This window comes from Lactuca saligna, chromosome 7 (genome assembly GCF_052625555.1).
Source record: "Lactuca saligna cultivar CGN05327 chromosome 7, ASM5262555v1, whole genome shotgun sequence".
NCBI classification, from domain to species: domain Eukaryota; kingdom Viridiplantae; phylum Streptophyta; class Magnoliopsida; order Asterales; family Asteraceae; genus Lactuca; species Lactuca saligna.
Genome location: NC_136423.1, coordinates 119,677,285 through 119,700,871, shown reverse-complemented (window position 1 = coordinate 119,700,871; position 23,587 = coordinate 119,677,285). Strand labels below are relative to the sequence as shown.

The 23,587-nt window shown below is 37.5% G+C and overlaps 1 protein-coding gene across 1 annotated transcript; it reads left to right on the top strand.

Moving 5' to 3' along the window:
• The first annotated feature begins 21,453 nt into the window (after positions 1-21,453).
• On the top strand, positions 21,454-21,852 carry LOC145007184 (uncharacterized). The gene has a single exon (XM_078966167.1). It carries the CDS (start codon positions 21,454-21,456, stop codon positions 21,850-21,852), a length of 399 nt encoding a protein of 132 aa, XP_078822293.1.
• The last annotated feature ends 1,735 nt before the right edge of the window (positions 21,853-23,587 follow it).

Below are 23,587 nucleotides of genomic sequence, written 5' to 3'. Positions count from 1 at the left end.
ACCTAGAGAAATTTGCTTGGAACAATGTGGGGAGAAATTTGCTTGGAACAAGCAAATTGAAGAGAAAGTCGGTGATAGTAGCAAATAGTGAAGGGCAACAGCGCAACAAACAAAAGGAAGAATGAAGAATGGAGGGTTTCTGCGTGCGTTTTTTCTTTATCTACGAGAGGCAATAGCGGCGACTCTTTTAGCGGCGACAGGGAACCCTTTACCGGCGACAATCACTAATAGCGGCGACAAACTGGGGGGAAGGTTACCGCATCATTTTTAGAGAACTATTAGCGGCGACTTTTTTTAACCTTTAGCGGCGACACATATGTCGCCGGTATTAGGTTAGGCTGAATATGACACCCGACCCGTTGGATTGGATATCTCATAGAACGGTTCAGATGTAACAAAGGAGGAAAGCGCGGATTCGGGTGGTAACCCTTTAGCGGCGATACTAATACCGACAACATTGGTTTTTAGCGGCGACAATATCTAGAGTCGCCGGTAAAGCCCCTTGTCGCTGGTAATTGTATCGCCGCTAAAGGGTATATTTCTTGTAGTGCAACAACGTTATGAGCTTGAAAAATCAAGAGCTTATTGCGTCAAATAACCAATTTAATGTCAAAAAAGGTATTGTTGGATCTTATTAATTAGTACAAATTGTGAATAGACAGCTTGGAAACCGCACACTCTGATAACACCAATGAAAATGAATTTAGCATTAAAAGGCATATCTTAACGCAGGTTTATAGAAGTATAAAATCACATAAGGTGAATATATGGAACCTATACTTTTTGAAATTCGATACATCCACATAGGAAGAAAACATTAGCACCAGTAGGGGCAGAGCCAAATCTTTTGAATAAGGGGGATTTACATTGTAATAACATATCAAAATATATTTATAACTAAATAGCGTAATAGGGTTAGTAAACTAGAACGAGAAATATTGGCTTTTCGATTTTACTAATCCTGTTAGGTTGTAGGCGTGTATTGTGAACATATTTCTCTATATAAATAACGGGATGCAATTATGGTTATGAACATCATATTCTTGTAGCGAAAAAAAAAATCACGGTTCTTTGTTTCTTACCATTTACCTTATAGTTATAATAAACTAAATTATTGGTTATAACAATTTTACTAATTGTAAATTAGAAAAAAGTTAGAATGTATAAAAAAAAAAATAAGTAACCTTGACTTGGAGATTTGAGTTGAGAAGCAAAACTAAGTGTCCAAAATAATTAACTGAGGATTGAGATATAGGGTAAATAATGATTTATATTGATGAGAAGGGCGATGGGGTTTAATTATCAATTTGATAGGGCCTTTCCAGTTAGAATTAGAATTTACGTCAATTAGAAAAGTTGGGGGAGGTGTAGCATCCAATGCCCCCCTCCCCCCCCCCCCCCCCCTAGTATTATCTCTGCTACTGAGCACCATGGGGATTACTAGAGGGAGAAACCTTCAAATGTGGTAACTATTAACAGTTATGAATCCTCTTAAGAAAATTTTAAGGAAGATTCACCTTTGGAGTTGCTCCCTTACAATGTTCCTAAATCCCAATTCCTCACTAAGTACTTTGCATATTGCTTTAATATGTCACTAAAACTCCTCATATTGCCTCTACAAAATTAACTTTTAAAACATTTCCAACCTTGATTTAATAAAAATGCATCAAACAACGTGTAGGAATCCGTCCATTTTATCTATATCTTTCTTTTATTTAGGATATTTTATTTAGCTTTAGTAATTATCCCTTCCTATTTTAGTAATTATCCCTACCTTCATAGACCACATTCGACCCGAAGCTAGTCACGAAAGCTCAACGGTACACCCTTTGCCTAACTTTGTCTTTTATGAATTTTTTTTTTGAATCTCACAAATATTATCTAGTTGCCATCAGTGAACATGATGAGCCATGAAACTATTGCCTGGTCGCTAAAGATGCTCGATGGCAAGAAGCCATGCAAAATGAAATCAATGCTCTGGATCGGAACGAAACAGGACATGGACTTTTAAGAATTTGCCTCATGGAAAATGAGCGATTGATTCAAAATCGGTGTACAAAATTAAGTTCAAGCCAACAAGAGAAGTGGATCGTTATAAGGCCCATCTTGTTGCAAAGGGTTTACACAGATGGAAGGAGTTGACTTTCACGAGACTTTTGCTCATGTCGCTAAGTTGGTCGTTGTTCGCAACTTGTTGGCCGTAGCAGTTAAGAAAAACTGGTCCATCCATCAACTGGATGTAAATAACACCTTTCTTCATGGTGATTTAGTAGAGGAAGTTTACATGAAGATACCTCATGGCTTTGCTAGAAACATAGAAAATCGGGTTTGTCGTCTACATAAATCTTTGTATGGTCTCCGTCAAGCATCTTGAAACGGATATCAAAAGTTCACTTATGCCTTATTGACAATCCAAGGCTGATCATTTGCTCGTCGTCTACAAAACAAGCGCCTCCTTTATCGATGTTCTTATTTAGGTTGATGATGCCATTTTAATGGGGAATGATGATGCTAAATTAAATCATTCAAACTCCATCTACACAATCAAATCAACATCAAAGATCTTCATCCACTAAATTATTTCTTCGACATCAAAGCAACTTGCATAACAAAGGGTTTGGTGCCCATTCAAAGAAAGTACACCTTAGATATCTTTAAAGACAATAGTCAAGAAGCTTATCGACCAAGTTTTTTCACATGGAGGAAAATTAGCGACTCAATCTAGAAACTAATAGACCGCCTGTTGATAACACTCAATATCATCGACTGATTGATCGACTCTTGTATTTACAAGTAAACAGATCATACATCTCTTATGTAGTGAATTTGCTTAGCCAATTTGTCTCCGATCCTCAAAAAAACACTTGGATGTTGTCATGTGTGTCATTTGTTACTTAAAAGCCACCCAAGGTCAAGGTATTCTTCTACCTAGAACGAGAGGCCTTTGGCTTACTACCTTCTGTGATGCGGATTGGTTCGGGTGTTAGTTTTCTAAATGATCTTGAACTAGATGTCTTGTTTTTTTAGGAGCCCCAATTTCATGACGAACAAAAAAACAATAAATTGTTTCATGTTCTTTGAGTAAAGGTGGATGTGTTGACTATTGATTGAACCTAACGTGATTCAAGATGGTCCTATCCAACTTTTCTGTGAAAATCAAGTCGCTAGGCAAATCGCTAATAATCCAGTCTTACATGAACATACCAAACATGTTGAAATGGAATGTTATTTTGTTTGAGAAAAAGTTGAGTCTAAAGAAAACGATACAAAATACATCAGCACTACAAATCAAGTGGTTGACATTTTTACTAAAGCTCTTAGTGTCGAGCGTCTACGTTCTTTTTGGGGCACATTGGGCATTCTACTCTTCATCCAACTTGGGGGAGTGAAGGAATTTGTCCATTTTATCTATATCTTTCTTTTATTTAGGATATCTTATTTAGCTTTAGTGATTATCCCTTCCTATTTTATCTCATCTCTTGTATTTATATTTTGCACGTGTTTTCAAACTATCAATTAAGAACTTTTGATATCTATTACACTGATATTTGAAAACATAAGACCGATAATATTGTTGAACTATATAGTGACAATATACTGTTACTTTTCTTCTAAAATACCATTAGATAGGAAGACCAGTTGCTAGAAGTTGCTTAAATTATGTTTTTTACTAGTGCTATATGTTCATCTTTGGTTATCTGCATAGTAATTATTAAAGGAGTAGTGACAAAACCCGTCTATAAGTATGGATATAATTCATTAGTTTGTAAAATACTCATGAAGCAGGTGTAGCGACATCTCGAGTCACTAAGGTGATGGAGCAACAAATTTTGTTGTGGATGCTTCAATACAAGAAAATTTTAATTTAGCTACAGAAAAATTCCATAGCAAAAAGCTAAAATTCGTAGCTAAAGTTGAATAACTGCAGAATTTATTATGCAATTTATCAATTCCAGTTAGTAGCTTTATTTCTTGTAGCAAAGTTTTTAGCTACAGAATCATATTTCCGTAGCAATTTTTCTATGCCAATTTCTACAACATCTATTTTGTTGCATTTGAGTTCCATAGCAAATTCGGTAATTATTTTTCCGTAGAAAATTGTGTAGCTTTTTGTTCCATAGAAAATTATGTAGCCATTTGTTGTGTAGCAAATTCCACAACTACCTGTTTAGTACCAAATTTCATAGCCATTTTTTCCGTAACTACTTGTTCCGTGGAAAATTTCGTAGCAAATTTCGTAACAACTTGTTCTGTAAAAAAAAATTGTAGCCATCTATTTCGTAGTAAATTCCATAGTCATTTTTCAGTAATAATTTGATCTGCAACAATAGGTTCCAAAGCAAATCAGTATGAAAAAATATTCAACAAAATCCAATTTTCCACTTATAATATTCATAAAAATATATAGAAATTTAGTAAATATAAATTTATAGTTACATCAAATTTATAGATATACTATATCATCGAAAATTCTTCTACAAGGATGTCTAATCATCAAAATTGAATATTAATTACAAATACAGTCAAGCTGTAACGCCCAGTTCCTGGTATGTATTTTAATAAAGAATTATTCATTTTTGCAAAGGGACTCAACGATTTGCAGGCCCCAAATCGTTGAGTAGGAATGCGATCTTTGGACGCGTGACTTCAAGTATGCTCGATGACTCGATAGCCTCGATTCGACGAGTAGGGCTGCTAGAGTGAAACCCTAATTTTCAGGGCTTACACCCTATTTAAATACTGTACCTATCCTCAACTTCAGTCTCCATCACTTCCAAACCTTAGTCTTGAAACCCTAGCCCATTTTGAGTGTTCTTGAGCCATTATTGTGTGTTCTTGGTGATTTTCAAGCTTGAGAAGGAAGAGGAAGCTTGGGAGTTCTTGAGGAAGCAAGTAGATCAAGAGTTTATGTTGCATTTCTGACTCATTTGAGGTATCAAGTCGATACCTTGACTATTCTTTTACTAGATCTCTTCATGGGGTAGTTTAGGGCCTTTTGGAGCATATTATGGAAGCATTCATGGATGCAAGCATGTTTTGGGGAAATAACTTCAGATCCAAAGTCTTTGAGCGACTTCATGGCATAAAGGTGCCAACTTTACGGCCATGGGAGTCCCATGCATCATATGAACCACGTTTTAGGGCTTTTGAGCTAAATAACCCATGCATGAATGTAAAGTTTGTAACTTTACGTGTTATATCGACCCTAGGAGGCTAGATCTATATTTTGGATGCATTAAGCTTGAGTGGAAACGACTGGATAGATTTGGACTTTGGTGGACTCGACGATTCATTCATACGACTCGACGAGTTGGTTCATGGTCCCCTAACCTTTTTTGTTACTGAGCAAACTCATTAAGTCTAGAATATGACTCGGCTAGTTGGATGTGTTTATGGACTTGAAGATCAAAGAACTCGACGAATTCAAGGATGAACTCGGTGAGTTAAGAGCAAATGCCATGAATGATATGAATAGGAACTCGACGAGTTCAAGGATGAACTCGGTGAGTTGAGAGCAAAATGTCCCAACTTATATGAAGAAGAACTCGACGAGTTCAAGGAAGAACGCAACGAGTTATGAGTGAAATGCCCTGGCTTGTATGAAGAGGAACTCGGCGAGTTCATGGAAGAACTCGACGAGTAAGATCGAGACTCCAGAATTTTATAGACCCAAGAAGTTGACAAGTTGATAGACAAACTCGGCGAGCTGAATCAACCAGAATGTTGACCTGGACCCGAAGGTTGACTTTGACCAAAGTGTTGACCTTTGACATAGCCATTGACCAGAGTTGACCCTTAAAGGGGTATGAGTATGAAAGAGTAATTAAAAGAGATGTTATTTGTAGGAGTTTGAGGAGAGTTGATCCAAGAGCCAAGGATAGTTCAACTACTTCAGGACATTAACGTGAGTTACCTTCGAGTAGAAGTGGGTCTAAGGCACCAAGGCCAACCTACTAGTAGGTGATTATATTTGAGATGATTATCTTTGTGATAATTATCTGGTATGCCACTATCTGTTATGCTTTATATGCTAGTATGCTATGTGATTCTGTGATAGTGGTAGATAGGGGACTAGTCCCCGGACCCGGTTGAGATATATCGGCAAGGTAGGTCGGGCACCCAGATATGTCTGATAGTATGATATGCTATGTTATTGTGTGGTAGTGGTAGGGGTGAAAAAGTCCTCGTAGCCAGTTGAAATAAACCATAAGGTAGGTCGGGCACCCAGATATGCCTAGCAGGGTAGGTCGAGCACCCATATATGCTAAACAAAGGGGTAGGTCGGGCACCCCAGTATGCCTGACAAGGGTAGGTTAAGCACCCAAATATGCTCAGTAGGGTAGGACAGGCACCCAGATATGTCGGGCAATATGTTTATTGTATGGTATGTGGTATGATGGTGGAACTCACTAAGCTTCGAAGGGAAAGGAGTTGGTACGGTAGTAGGGCATCACACACACACACGATTTCCGCATATGAGATTCTTGGGATTTGTACTCTGACATTGTTACTATGTGATGACATGATTTTGAGACTTATGATCTATGGAATTTTATGAAATGAAATAACTTGATGATGTTTTCTATAAATTGTTTTATAAAATGCTATATCAAAAATGAAATTATTGGTCCGTATTTTTAGGATGTTACAAGTTGGTATCAGAGCCTTGGTTTGAGGGATTCAAACACACCTTTGGGGGGTGTCTGGACACAAATTGAGGGTTTGAAAGATTTTTACAAAGAAAATAGTTTTTCTAAAAAATTAAAATAAAGAGTTTTGAGAAAGAACAATGTGTGTGATGCATGCAAGCGTCCGAGCATAAGTAAGTTTTCCCTAAGATACCCATCCATGTTATGTTATGATATGCTATGATTATGAGAACCGCATGTTAGATTAGGGATAAGGATCTAGGAAGGATGCCTTATATGCCTTTAGTATGTTTATGAGAACTTCATGCTAGATTAGAGCTACTTATCTAGGATGATGCCTTATGTGCCTGCTATATGTGCTTATTGAACTTCATGCTAGAACTAATTAGTCAGTCATAAGATGGCATGTATAGGATATGCTTGGTTCTGTTACATAACACTCGAATGATGCTTGCTTTGTGCTTTTAGGAGTTCTAGTTATCTTTAACTAACTAGTAAACAAATTCGTTAAGTTACATATTGCATGGACTAAATAATTTCAGAAGGTTAGGTCTAGCCCTATTTCGTAGCTCTTGTTTGAGTCCAACTGTTGTAAGGTGGGAACTCTCATTCGAAGAATTATCTTGTCTTAGTGATATGTAATGTTATATGCGAGCTAGTTAGCTAAACGTAGCAGGGATTTCTTATTTGGTTGATGGCAGAGAGTAGTTCGGAGAGTTACCCTAGGGTAAGCCTAGGATGAGGTTAGTACAGCGAGCAGTAATAGTAGAAGGGACTTGGTGAAGTCAACGCAATCCTTAGGGAAAGTACAGATAGATGTGGAAGGGAGTATGGGCCCGTACTGCTGAAAGTAGAGGATCCATACTCGAGTTAAGGTGGGCCGAGATAGAACCTGGGAACTTGTAAAATGTGTGAGACCTTTTGAGGTTATGTTTGTTGGATTAGGTGTCTAAGCCCATAACTATAACTGGTATGTACTTGACCCTATAGTAGTGTGGTCCATTTCAGGTTGCCTTCACCAGAACAATTTGTTAGATGGGTATTTGAGTAAGAGGTTATTTATGATTTATTAATATACTATAAGTATAATATATTAATTAAGGAATCATATTATTAATTAGTATTGATCAATAATTAATTTAGTGATCAAAAGAGACAAATTAAAATTGATACATATGGATTGGGCTAATGATCCATAATTGATTTGTGATGGGTTAAGCTTATGGATAGTCCATGAAGTAGTAGTCCAAATCAAATGCATGGATCATAAGCTTATATGTTTGGATTAGGGTTTAACATGACTCTTGGTTTTCTACACATATAAATATGTTATCCTAATCCCTAAAATCGGACCACTACTTGCATTCCGAGAAGAGAAGTCGATTTTAAGTCTCCTTAGCCTCTCTCATATCCATTTAGTTGTTTATTGGTGTTTGTGACTTGTTTGAGGCACAACACTTGGGGTGCTAAGTTCTCACAAGGCCAAAGACTTACTAGCTACATCAAGAGGTAACCCTCTAACCAATTATATGATTCATATGTTCAATTTTGTATGCTAGTTTAGGATCCATGCTTTGGATATCAATGGTGCATGTATAATTAGAGAAAACATAGATCCAAAGCATTAGAGTTGTATGTGCACCATAGGAATGTTAGAGTACATAAAACCCAATACTGGTATCAGAGCCTAGGGTGTTTTCTATTATATTCATGCAAATGTGTGATTTTCAAAGTTGTAAAAATGTCTTTTCTGGCCACTGTCTAATGAACTCGGTGAGTCCATATATGGCTCGACGAGTTGCATGAGTATTTCCATGAACTCGACGAGTCCAAAGCCTGGCTCGATAAGTTGGCTCATCTAGTGGAAGGATTTTACGAGTTTTTGGCCTGTTATGGAATTCAAAAGTTTTGACAAGTTACAAAATTTTCCCTCAAGTTTTGGAACTTGATGAGTCTTATTTATGAAACTTTAATTCTAACCCTTAGATTTTTAAATGTTTATAATTCAACCGTATACTATTATATTATTAAAGTTTAATACTTATATATATGTATAAGACAAGTCATTCTTACCATTAGTAGGCCTCATTCACGAAATCGGTCTACAAGGGGGTTATAAGGTTACAACCTATAAACTGGTTTAGCCGAACGGGTAAGATATGACATTAATTCTTATTAATAAGTATAATGATAATTATTAAAATAACTAAAATTTTATAAATTCCCAATCTTAGTTACTTTAGGAAAAACGTGAAGATGGTGCTATTCCAAAAAATTGCACTTTGCACCTTGTTGAGTCGTTAGTGGAGTGTGTGTGGTTAACTGGCACACTAATTTGGGATTAATAATTAGTAATAAAGGGTAGTTTGATGTGAATCATGGATCAATGGAGCGTGTGTGGTCAACCGGCACATTGATTAGGTGATTTGTAACATTAAATGTACCAAGCACATTTGCATGGTTATGCGCACAATTTTTGTGATCCTTGGTATCCCAGTCACAAACCTGAAGGGAATAATAGAGATTTAAATATGCCATTAAAAAGTTGTAACAACGTAAATTTTAAAACAAATTTTTCATTTTTGTAACATTAAAAACCATCGATTAATATTCCAAGTTCAAACGTGAACAATGTTATCATAACAAAATACATCCCAATGATCATAAAATAGTTTTTCTCCGACAATGTGTACGATCACGCCGGCGCCTTCCCACGGTCCTCACTAGTACCTAAAATACATAACACAACAATTGTAAGCATAAATGCTTAGTGAGTTCCCCAAATACAACTTACGCACATACGCCTTTCCACGCCCTGACCTTCCGGTCCATGTGTCTCAGGGGACTTCCGTCCCGACTAGGTAGACCTTCCGGTCCTACCCACGTCAACCTTACGGTCCACATCACAACGCCTTCTGGCCCATAACATATTCGCCTTCCGGCCCATATCAAGCATATCATACATGGCACATATAGACGATTAACTTATCACATACAATATATATATTTCATAACATATCCGACCTTCCGGTCACACAATCAAACCCTTCCGGGTACAGTATAGTGAGAAAACTCACCTCGTGGAAAGTCTATGATCTCGCGTACTCGCTATCTCCAAATCCCAACGACGACCCTACCTCGCCTAATCATAAAAATATCATTTAATAATCAAAGACTTCCACAACTAACACTTTACCTTTATCATCATTCCTCAGAGGGTAAATGACCATTTTACCCTTCCTTGACCAAAAGTCCTCATGTTGACCAAAACCCTAAAAGTCAACAAAAGTCAACTCGGTGAGTACGCGGGGGGTACTGCTAGGCGTACATCGCCAACCCATGGATCGGGGTCTCCACCCAGTACGCTGCACGTACTGGGAGTTACGCCTAGCGTAACCATCAGATTCTAACACTCTCCATTTCTGGTCTTAATCGGTTAAGCCATAACTCCAACTTCTAGATCCGACTCTGAGAATGTGTCTAAACCCATAAAGTCGAGACCTTTAAGAATTGGCATGGCTGTAAAGGCTCCAACACTTCTTAACAACATTCTATTCCAACTCAAGGACCTAGATCTCATGCATGGTGCACTATTCACGTCCAAGATGTCATTTTTATGAGTCTACAACTCCAATAGATCAGAAATATGAAGGATCTAAGCTTATGGAGGCCATCTGCATAAAAAGTCTCCACCTTTGGGACTAAAACCCTAGAAAATGGTACTTGAAGCATATAACATGTACCAAGTGACAAGATCCGAACTTTTTACCTGATAATGAAGCTTTAACCCTTTAAAGCTCAGATCTACACTTGAACACCACTTCTAGTCTTTCCAATGAGCTCTTCTTCTCCTTTGCAACCTTGGAATGGCACCACCAAGCTTAGAATACACACAAAATGGCTAAAGAACGAATGCACACTCTTTTTATGGTTTTTCTCTGAGGGATGGTGGCTGAGAAGTCCAGCCACACCATCCTTTTATAGCCCTCCAAAGGATTTAGGGTTTTTAGATCTGGACTAGTTACATGAAGCGTAACCTTGGGTACGCCCAGCATACCTGAGGGTGAACGCGTCCAAAAGAGGCGCGTGAGTACGCGCAGCGTACACCTTGTACGTCCAGTGTACTAGCTTATCATGAAAACCCTAAAATGACAACATAACCAAAATAGAAGAATACCTGGATTTCGGGCTGTTACAAAAGTGTAATGAATCTCAAAAGAATCTACGAATTTCAATTCATTTAAAACTTAATAATCTATTTGGTTTTCATGGTGGTAAATCATCATTTACCTACCTTCAAATATTTTGCAATTGGATTACGGCATCCCTCTTCCGAATTGTAAAATATTGTGTTGGGTCCTAACCTTAATATTTCATTTTGGGTGTTATATTAAGGATCCTGATCTAATCTAAACTTTGTCCTTCTTTTTCAAATGTCTACTTCAAACACTGCTTCCAAATCAACTGCTTCTAGCTCTTTCTCCCTCATAAATCTACGTAGGAGGGTCATATTTGATGGTTCGAACTTCAATGATTGGATTCGAAACATCTGCATTACCATTCACTATGAGGAGAAAGAATATTTCCTAGATAAAGAGCTTAAGGAAATTGATGAATCTATCGTTACTCCTGAACATATTGTTGAATATAAGGCCCATGAGAGGGATGCGACCAAAGTGTCCTTTATTTTGATTGGTACCATGACTCCTGAGCTTCAGAAATCCTATGAGGTACCATCAAAGTGCTAAGCAGGAAAGGTATGAAATCATAGCCTCCATGATTACTACCAAAATGTAAGATGGAGAGTCTATCATGACCCACTTGCATGATATGCAAATGGTTGTGGCCCACTTGTTGAAGTTGAATGTCAAATTCGATGAAGAGTTGGCCATAGATATTATTCTACACTGTTTGCCTCCATGTTATGATCAATTTCATATGACCTATCATATGAATAAGGAGTAGGTCACTCTAAGCAAGCTTCAAGCCTTTTTAAGGACTGTTGAAAATAGTCTTAAAGGAAAATTTGTTATTTCTACTCCTACTGCTACTGCCCTTGTCTTGGAAATTGGACATGGGAAGGGAAAGTTGAGGAACTCTTCCTCAAAGAGCCACAAGGGAAAGTCCCATGTTGGATCTTCTTCTAGTGGGTCCAAAGGTGGTCCTGCTACACCCTCCTCAAACTCAAAGGAAGTAGAGTGTTTCCATTTTCATGAAAAATGGAAATGGAAGTGAAGTTGCCCCAAATACTTGTAGAAAATAAAGGATGGGAAGATCAAACCCTCCTTCGCGGGTATTTACACTATTTTTCCTAATAACTCATCACATGCTATTTCTTGGGTCCTTGAAACAGGATGTGGTTTTCACATTTGTTATAATTTGCAGGGACTAAAAAGAAGTGGGGATGTGGAGCACGGGAAGATGAACTTGATCATGGGGAATAGGAAAAGGTCGCCTGCCACCAAGATTGGAGTTTATACTTTTTTGCTTAGTAGTGTGTTAAATTTAGAATTGAATAATTGTTGTTACTCGTCTGATATGGCGAGAAGTAGTATTTTATTTCATAGTTTTGTATAAACAAGGTTTTACCTTTTCTTTTAATAATAAAATTACTAGTTTTAATGCTTATTATAATGGTATATTGTATTTTGAAGCATTACCTTGTAATGGTATATATGAAACTGTGATGGTTGTAGATAACTTAGGAAATAATGTGTTGCAAATCGATTCGTCCAATAGTTTGGATAAAGCATGCTTATGGCATTGTCATCTTGGACATGTTAACAAGAAACACATAGCCCAACTCCAAAAGGATGGAGTCTTAAAGTCATTTGACTTAAAGTCTCATGATACTTATGAATATTGTTTGCTTGGAAAGATGACCAAGTCACCATTCACTGGCTCATGTGAAATGGGTAAGGGTTTGTTGGACCTCATACACACATATATGTGTGGACCCTTCAGATCTGCCACAAGGGATGCTAACCGCTTCTATGTGACTTTTACTGATGTTATAGTAGATATGGGTATGTCTTCTTAATCAAGCATAAGTCAGAAACCTTTGAAAAATTGAAAGAGTTTAAACAAGAATTGGAGAATCAACTGGGCAGGAAGATAAAGATGCTCCAATCCAATCGGGGAGGAGAGTATCTTAGTATCGAGATCCACGGCTATCTTAAGGAATGTGGAATTGTTTCACAATTGACGCCACCTAGGACACCAAAGCTTAATGGTGTGGCTGAGAGGCACAACCGAACCTTGTTGAACATGGTTCATTCTATGATGAGTCGAGCTCCGTTACCTATCTCATTCTGGGGGTATGCCTTAAAGACTGTCTCCCATATCCTTAATCTTTTCCCAACTAAAAAGATTTCCAAAACACCTCATGAGATGTGGAAAGGGAAGGTTCCCTCATTAGCACACCTCAAGGTTTGGGGTTGCGAGGCTTTTCTGAGAAAGGAAACTCACGGCAAGCTCGAACCGTGAATTGAGTGATGTATTATCATCGGCTACCCATAGAAATCCTTTGGATATCTCTTCTATAGATAGAGGTCACAATGTTCTCTTCGTTGTAAGCAGATGATTCTTTCGAGAGAGAGAACTCATATGCCAAAAGGACATTGGGAGGCAAATTGACCTTGAAGAGCTTCAAGAGTTAAGCGATGAAGGAACCTCAGACACTAGCACTCAACCCAAGAAGAAAACTCCTATTGAACCGATTGACGAATCCCTACCTCTAAGACGTTCCAGTAGATTTAGACAGGCACCTGAATTTTATGGTTTCCATATAACTTCTGAAGGTGATACATTTTTCAGTGATAGTACACTGGTGAACTTGGATGAACCTAACAACTACATGGAAGCCATGGTCAGCCCTGAGTCTGCTAAATGGAAAGAGGCAATGGACAGCAAGATTAGTCTATGTATGACAATCAAGTTGGAACTTGGTTGACAGTGTACTAGGCCGTAAGACATTCGGGTGCAAATAGATCTTCAAAAAGAAGACTGACATGGATGGGAAAATACACACTTGTAAGGCATGATAGATTGTGAAGGGCTTTACTCAAACTCTTGGAGTTGACTATTATGAGACCTTCTCACCAGTGGATAAGACTAAATCTATAAGGGTTATGCTAGCCTTTGCTGCATTTCATGATTATGAAATATGGCAAATAGATGTCAAACCACATTCCTTAATGGGAAGTTGGCTGAAGATGTTTGCATGAATCAGCCAAAGGTTTTTGTCAATGAAAAGTACCCTAATAGAGTGTGTAAGCTTGAGAAATATATTGATGGATTGAAATAAGCAGCTCGCAGATGGAATCTTTTTTTCAATGAGAAAGTTAAAGAGTTGGGATTTTCGAGAAGCAAGGATGAGTCATGTGTATATGTCAAAGCTAATGGGAGTATAGTTAGCTTTCTCGTGTTGTATGTGGATGATATACTGCTCATAGGAAATGACATTCCAAGCTTACAGGAGGTTAAGTCCTGGCTTGGGAAGTGTTTCTCTATGAAGGACTTCGGAGAAGCTGCTTATATACTAGAGATAAGGATAGTGAGAAACAGGAGTAAAAGACTAATAAGACTTAGTCAAAGTACCTACTTGGACAAAGTGTTGAAGCGTTTCGGAATGGAGGAATCCAAGAAAGGAGAATTACCCATCTAGAGCAATACCAAATTAAGTAAGACTCGGAGTCAGAGTACAGAGTTTGAGTGTCACACCGCGACCCGCGGCGAAAATTGTCGGGGTTGCGACGTTATACAATTGGATCATAGTCAACCACATATATCGAACACTTAATATATTTAAATGAATATGTTACAAACCTTAAAGTGTTGGAATTGAAATTACATATTCACAGTTTAAACACACAACAGTAAATAAAAACAGTTCAAGATTATTCCCAAAAGAAAGGAACTATAATTTCCTTAGAACCGATGTCCTACCTCCGGCTCCTTAGTTACCTAAGAATACACATTTTTAAAATACGTCAAAAAAAATTGTTGGTGAGTTCCACAGGTTTTGACTCCATAGGTTTTATAACATGAAATCTTTATAAAACATGGGATGTTTAACGAAGTAAATTGTGCAAAACATGGCCAACAATGTTACCGATATGCTTCGTATGAGAACCGATACTTGAAATCTAATACGAGTACCTATGTTACTTATCATAAAAGTAAATTTTAACATATTTATGAGAAGCAAAATATTTAGTGTTTGTATAGATAGACACTAACAATCGTTTTAACAATCTACAAACAATATTCATACTACATACAACCTCATCCCAGTGTGTCTTAGTATATTTATTTCCGGGACTTTGTTATAATTCCCGATTGTTTGGATTTAAAGACTTTTGGCTGTAATGCTTAAAAATGTAAAACTACCAAAGTTCTAACAGGACAACGGTCATATGTGTCCCTATACGAGTTTAAACAGTACATCGACTGTAAGTGACCATATATATGTTTAGACAGTACTCTGACTGTAAGTGAATAACAAAGTTTATACAGCACCCCGGCTGTGAGTGACCAAAATCGACGTAGTCCAAATCATCATATCTTATGAGGTTTTCAACATGATAATATTAGAAGTACTTTTTATAATTTACACTTTTGTAACTATTAAAGTATGTGTGAACCAAACAATATCATAATCGGTGTACTTCTTATTTATCACAACACTTTGTATATATATTTGAAAGTCCAAACAGCAAGATAAATCAAAAAGGGCAATTCTGTCCATGTTTTTGGAAAAATCATAGAAAAATCATCATAAGTTGAAATCTGGATCCGTAAACTCTAAAAGTTTAGAAAATGAGTCTAATTTGTCCATAATTTTTATCCTAAGCTTAAGTGATTCCTAACCTGAGTGAAAATGCTCATTTTTACAGACAGGTCCGAAAATGTTCTGAAATGATAGACAGTTTTGTAAAAATCATTATAAATTGTAGAAAAATCGTATGAATATGTGCAAGTAGTCCTTGGAAAGGTATAAACAGGAACTACTTTCATATCGTACAGTTTTGAAATCCATTGAGTTTAAGGAGGGAAAAACAGTCCGTGAATAGACCATAACTTTACTGTGAAAAGCTGAAATTTGAGCTTAGATATGTTTAGTGACATAACTTGTATTTTTAGTTAGTAAAGCCTTTAAATCTTTCAACTATAATTTTTTTAGTGTGTATTCTCCCCCAAAACTTGTAAAACATAAAAGAGGGGCCGTAGAAAACTCACTTTAGTTGCGTGTCGTTATTGGGTTCAAAGATGTCAAGATGTTCCCGGTTTCTCAAAGGCTCGTGACGAAAGTATTCTTTGGGAGGACTTAACATAGATGATGACAGATTAAGTTAGATATTACAACTAGTTATTCATAACAACTTGTGGGTTATTTTTAAGTTGTTAAACACATGTAAAATTTTTATGTATACCTTTGTTCTAATAATATCACAAAGGGTTGTTATATCATGAGTTGAACACCATCTTTCTAGGCATCATGGAAGAGGTTGTCATGGTATTAGATTTCAAGTATCGGTTCTCATACGAAGCATATCGGTAACATTGTTGGCCATGTTTTGCACAATTTACTTTGTTAAACATCCCATGTTTTATAAAAATTTCATGTTATAAAACCTACGGAGTCAAAACCTATGGAACTCACCAACAATTTTTGTTGACATATTTTAAAAATGTGTATTCTCAGGTAACTAAGGAGCCGGAGGTAGGACATCGGTTCTAAGGAAATTATAGTTCCTTTCTTTTGGGAATAATCTTGAACTGTTTTTATTTACTGTTGTGTGTTTAAACTATGAATATGTAATTTCAATTCCAACACTTTAAGGTTTGTAACATATTGATTTAAATATATTAAGTGTTCGATATATGTGGTTGACTGTGATCCAATTGTATAACGTCGCAACCCCGACGATTTCCGCCGCGGGTCGCGGTGTGACAGATTGGTATCAGAGCTAGCGACTATAGAGAACTTAGTATTTTATTTTTAAGAAAAATGCAACTATAGTCTAGGGCTTACTCTAGTAGGTTTAAGAAATATCCTTATCCTACAACACTTAAAAGTTAAGAATCTAATAAACTTAAACACAAGAATTTAGATCAAATACTCAATTAGGTTTCTTAAAACATAGGTCATACCATGACTAAACCTAGATGTACGCCTAAGTTTTATTTTGGTTGGGCCTCATGGATTATCCAACCTAAGCGAACTAGTTGATAAGCTAAAAACTTGGCGTTTTACAAGTAAAAGTATGATCACAAGTCAATAAAAGTCGATAAGACTTTCTTTTATTTATATGTGTAAATTTTGTGTAACATATCTGAAATACTAATTAGTTCTTCGTTTAGATTAAATATTTATGGAGATCAATCATACCACCAGCAGACGAGCCCATGTTTCACGTGCTACCGGGAGATCCCTATTTCCCCGACTATGCATCTGTGTACCAACCCATTTCTCCAGCTGAACATGCATCGATGCAATCTGATGAGTTCGAGCCTGAAGAAGATCCAGATGAGGATCCGGAAGAGGAGATGGAGGAGGAACCTAAGGATGATCCCGAAGAAGATATGGATGAAGATGAGGTAATAATAATAACCGATTCAGAGTCACCCGCTTCAATTCCACCTTCTCCCAGCCGCTCTTTCCTTGGATTTTCACTCTGCCGTTCAAGAAAAACCGCTAGGATTTCGGTCCCAAAACCCGTTACTATAAAATATAACTTGAGGTCCCCTCGCACCAAAAAGACGATGGAACCACCTGTTTCGGAAAGCAACTATGAGAACCAAAGGACGACCGGAAAGCGGACGGCAGGAACATTTGAAGAAGGACAAACATCTGGAGCTGCACCTACTTCTGACATGGACATTGACAAATTGTCCTTCCTACTTGAGCAGAACGTCCGATTGCACGGACAAATGTGGCACGTCAGTGACAAACTAAGCAACATGCAGGGTCAATCCATAAAAAGGAAGGAAGAAATGGTCCGAATGAAGCAACTACAAGAGCAGTATTAGATCTTGCAAGACAATCTCTGTCAAGAGATGGACTACCGCCATAATAGCTGGACTTATTTCGATTCAAGAGTAACCAATGTGGAAACTCAAAACCAAATTGCATTTTCAGTGGCACACGGAGTCGAGGAGAGGCATGCTTTTCTAGAAGAAAAACATGAATCACTAGAGGAAAAACATAAAATACTAGAAGAAAAATATGATGACATGTCCCGCTCGGTGGACAAATTTTTTAGTTTTTATAAAACTAATTAGTTGAGTTTCCGAGAAACTTGCAAATTTTGGGTAGCAAACTTTTCGGATATGTGTTTGGATATGTAAGCATGTGTAAACTTTATTTGTTTATTAGTTGGTCTTTGTACCACTAATCTTAAGTCTTTACATTTTGAGAATGGTAAAGACTATTATACTCCGATGTTAATGTTTAATATAATGAAGCAGATGTTATTAAGTTTAAAAATATATATATATTTTTGAACTATTATATAAATCGTGAATCATGAATAATAACATTATGTGAAAGCTAACAAAAACATCACAAACTTAACCTTTACTACTAAATGAATTAGGGAATCAAAATGCCTCCAAGAAGGAACACAAGAGCAAACCCCGAAGTAACACCAACTACCAAACCAACATTAGGACGAACCCGGAGAGGTCGACCAGCCAGAGGGCCGGTTGTGACTCCAGTAACGGAAACGCCAACTTCTAGCGCTCCAATTCCACCACCTCCCGAGTTTGGACTTCCTCAAACTACAGCAGAATTGGAACAACTAGTTTCAGAATGCAATACTATTGCAATGGCGACTACGAGGAGTTTGAATGATGGAAGACAAGTCGTGGAAGTGAATGGACTGGGAAACGGAGCTGGAAGCACTCTACACTCACATCCTGAAGAGCCTAGAAGAACTTGTTCCTACAAGGACTTCATGAGTTGCAAGCCAAGAAACTTTTATGGCAACGAAGGTGTTGTTGGTTTAACTCGTTGGTTCGAAAAAGTTGAATCTGTTTTTGACATATGCTACTACTCTGAAGGTAGCAAAGTGTGGTTTGCTGCATGCACCTTGATGGATGGAGCCCTAACATGGCGGACTGACCATGTAAAAACCTTGGGTATCTCAGTGGCCAACTCAATGTCATGGGAGAGCATGAAAGAACTTTTAATAGAGGAATACTGCCCCCGAGAAGAAGTACAGAGCCTAGAACATGAGCTTTGGAACTTAAAGATGAAAGGTTCTAAAGTCAAGGCTTACACAACAAGGTTTAATAATCTTTCACTCCTCTGTCCAGGCATGGTGAAACCAGAAGTCAAGAAAGTGGAGCATTATATATGGGGTCTGGCTCCAAAAATAAAAGGAATGGTACTTTCATCAAAACCTACCACATATCTCAGTGCTAAACGTCTAGCTATGCAATTGATCAAGAATGAAATCGAAAATGGAGTAATGGTAAAGAAAGTTGAAACTCCAAAGGTTAGCAACAACCACCATAAATGCAAGTTCAATGGAGCGAACCAGAACCAACAGAAAAAGCCTCAAAAGGAAAAGGTATATGCTATGGTACCATCCCCAGTTCCAATTCAACAAGTTCCAATCCAACAAAAGGGTTACATTGGGAATATGCCCTTATTTAATCAATGCAACCGACACCACAAGGGAGAATGTTTCCATTGTGCCAAATTCAATAAGAAAGGTCATACGAAAAACTTTTGTCGGGGAATGTCAATAGTTGATGCAGTACTAGGAAGGGGTAATAGATCGGGTTCTAGTGGAGGAGGAGCTTGTTTTGAATGTGGAGAAAAAGGGCACATCAAGCGAAATTGCCCAAAGTTGAAGAAGGGCGATGGGAGTGCTCGTGGTCGGGCTTTCGTGATAGGGAACAAAGATGCCATACAAGATCCATCGGTGGTTACTGGTCCGTTCCTTATCAATAACTTGTATGCTACAATTCTATTTGACTCCGGTGCCAATAGAAGTTTTGTAACTCCATCATTTAAAGAACTATTAAATCACGAGTCTAGTAAATTAGACGTAGCATACGAAGTAGAAGTAGCAAACGGTCACATAGAAAACACCACCGAAACCTTACGAAGTTGCCTCTTAACTTTAACGACCACACATTTTATGTCAACTTAATGCCAATGAATATTGGGAGTTTCGACATCATTATCAGCATGGATTGGTTGTCTCTGCATCATGCTGAAATTCTTTGTTTCGAAAAAGCTGTACGACTAACTCTACCTAACGAAGAGACCATGATAATCTACGGAGACAAGTCGGGTCAAAACTTGAAGCTTATTTCTTGCACTAAGGCTCAAAAATATCTACACAAGAAGTATTATGCCTTCTTGGTGCACGTAGTAGACACGAAGAGCAAGACGAAAGAAATCAAAGACATACCTCACGTATGCAACTACCCCCGATGTATTTCCTGAAGATCTGGCTGGATTGCCACCAAGTCGCAGTGTCGAGTTCCGAATTGATTTAATTCCGGGAGCAAATCCAGTAGCGAGATATCCTTATAGATTGGCACCTTCGGAAATGCAAGAGCTTTCAAGTCAACTGCAAGAACTACTTGACAAGGGTTTTATTAGACCAAACTTTTCACCTTAGGGAGCATCGGTCTTATTCGTCAAGAAGAAAGATGGTTCTTTCAGGATGTGTATAGATTATCAGGAGTTGAACAAACTGACAGTCAAGAACCGTTATTCACTCCCTAGAATAGATGACCTGTTCGATCAACTCCAGGGATCTAGTTTCTATTCGAAGATAGATCTAAGATCTGGATATCATCAGCTAAAAGTATTAGAAGCAGATGTTTCGAAAACTGCATTTAGAACTCGATACGGTCACTTTGAGTTTCTAGTTATGCCCTTCGGATTGACCAATGCTCCAGCTATATTCATGGATCTCATGAATCATTTATGCAAACCATACTTAGATAAGTTCGTTATAGTGTTTATCAACGACATTCTAATCTACCCACAAACTAAAGAGGAACACGGCCAACATCTGAAATTGATCTTGGAACTGTTAAGAAAGGAAAAGTTGTACGCAAAATTCTCTAAATGTGAATTTTGGATTAGAGAGGTACATTTCCTAGGGCATGTAGTGAGCAACAGAGGAATGCATGTGGATCCCACAAAAATCGAAGCAGTTAAGAATTGGGATGCACCAAGAACGCCAACCGAAGTGTGACAATTCTTAGGCCTTGCTGGCTACTATAGAAGATTCATAGAGAATTTTTCCAAGATAGAAAAGCCACTCACTTCATTAGCACAAAAAGAAATAAAGTTCGACTAGGGAGATAAGCAAGAAGTTGCATTCCAAAAGTTGAAACAGATGTTGTGTAGCACACCAATCCTATCCTTACCTAAAGGAATCGAAGATTTTGTTGTATACGTGATGCGTCAATTCAAGGATTGGGGTGCGTTTTAATGCAGAGAGAGAAGGTTATTGCATATGCTTCACGACAACTCAAAATCCATGAAAACAACTACAAAACCCACAACCTAGAATTGTGAGCAGTAGTCTTTGCCTTGAAGATTTGGAGACATTACTTATATGGAACAAAATGTATCATTTTTACTGACCATAAGAGTCTCCAACACATATTTGATCAAAAAGAACTAAATATGAGGCAAAGAATATGGATTGAGTTATTGAATGATTACGGATGTGAGATTCGGTATCATCCTGGAAAAGCAAATGTTGTAGCTAATGCTTTAAGTCGTAAAGAGCATAAGAAACTGCGATGAGTAAAAGCGCTAACTATGACCATCCATTCAAACCTTAATACCCGTATTCGGGAAGCTCAACTAGATGCTCTGAAAGAGGAGAATGTTGGAGAAGAAGCTTTACGGGGAATGGATAAACATTTTGAGCTTAAGGACGATAGAACTTGTTATTTCATGAACAGAATCTGGGTACCCAAGTTTGGTAACAATAGGAGCCTAGTCATGGACGAAGCTCACAGATCAAGATATTCCGTACATCCTGGCTCCGACAAGATGTATTTAGATCTGAAGAAGTTATGTTGGTGGCCTAATATGAAGGCTGAGATTGCCACTTATGTGGGCAAATTCTTGACTTGCTCTAAAGTCAAGGCAAAGCATCAAAAGCCCTCAGGATTACTGCAACAACCGGAGATTCCCGAGTGGAAATGGGAGTAAATTGCAATGGACTTTATCACAAAGCTGCCCAAGACTCCTAGTTGTTATGACACTATTTGGGTAGTGGTTGATAGATTAACTAAGTCTGCCCATTTTCTACAAATCAAGGAAACTAACAAAATGGAAAAGCTGACGAGAACATATCTCAGGGAAATTTTCAAGCTTCATGGAGTGCCAACCTCTATTATCTCGGATAGGGATAGTAGGTTCACATCAAGGTTCTGGCAATCACTTCACAAATCCCTGGGAACCCGCTTGGATATGAGCACAGCTTACCACCCACAGATAGATGGTCAAAGTGAACGAACCATTCAGACCCTAGAAGATATGCTACGGTCTTGTGTAATTGACTTTATAAATTCTTGGGATACTCATCTACTGTTGATTGGGTTTTCATATAATAATAGTTATCACACCAGCTTGAAAGCAGCACCATTCGAAGCTTTATATGGACGCAAATGTCGATCGCCTATATGTTGGGCAAAGGTCGGGGATACCCAATTGGACTGAGCACACACAAATGACACCTTGCGTACTGGGCCAGAGATAATCCATGAAACGACCGAGAAGATCATTCAAATCAAGGATCGACTTAAGGCAGGACGTGACCGTCAGAAAAGCTATGCTGATATAAGGCGTAAACCTCTAGAATTCCAAGTTGGAGATCGAGTGATGCTAGAAGTCTCGCCCTGGAAGGGTATGATTCGGTTTGGCAAAAGAGGAAAGCTTAACCCAAGATACATTGGACCCTTCGAAATTCTTAACAGAATTGGTCCTGTTGCGTATCGACTAAAGTTACCCCAAGAACTGAGCAAAGTACACGACGTATTCCATGTATCCAACCTCAAAAAGTGTCTGTCCGATGACACTAAGGTAATACCTCTCGATGAGATACAACTAAACACAAAACTCCACTTCGTTGAAGAACCTGTGGAAATTATGGATCGAGAAGTGAAGCGTTTAAAACAAAGTCGTATTCCTATCGTGAAAGTTCGTTGGAACTCTCAGCGAGGATCAGAATTTACTTGGGAACGCGAAGATCAAATGAAAATTAAATAGCCCCGCCTGTTTGGTGATATCCCATCTACTAGTAGAATTTCGGGACGAAATTCTTTTAACAGAGGGAGAATGCAACAATTGGCAAAAATATAGATTTTTTACGACGATCTATATTAATAATAAATAATGAATAATATATTATCTAAAAATGTTAAGAAAAATTGTTACAAGTTTGATAATAATAATGTGAGGAAATTTCATGATCTAGGAATTTGTCGAATAACGATATTATTTTAGAAGTCAAACTAGAACCGGATTCTTGAAAATGACCGACTAATAACTGGGTGTTCAAAATATTATAATTACACGACTTCTAATAACGATAAATTTTATTAAAGTGACGTGTAATACTATCAACGGACAAATACACGAAATTGAAATATTATATATATATATATATATATATATATATATATATATATATATATATATATATAATATTTCAATTTCGTGTATTTGTCCGTTGATAGTATTACACGTCACTTTAATAAAATTTATCGTTATTAGAAGCCGTGTAATTATAATATTTTGAACACCCAGTTATTAGTCGGTCATTTTCAAGAATCCGGTTCTAGTTCAACTTCTAAAATAATATCGTTATTCGACAAATTCCTAGATCATAAAATTTCCTCACATTATTATCAAACTTGTAACAAATTTTCTTAACATTTTTAGA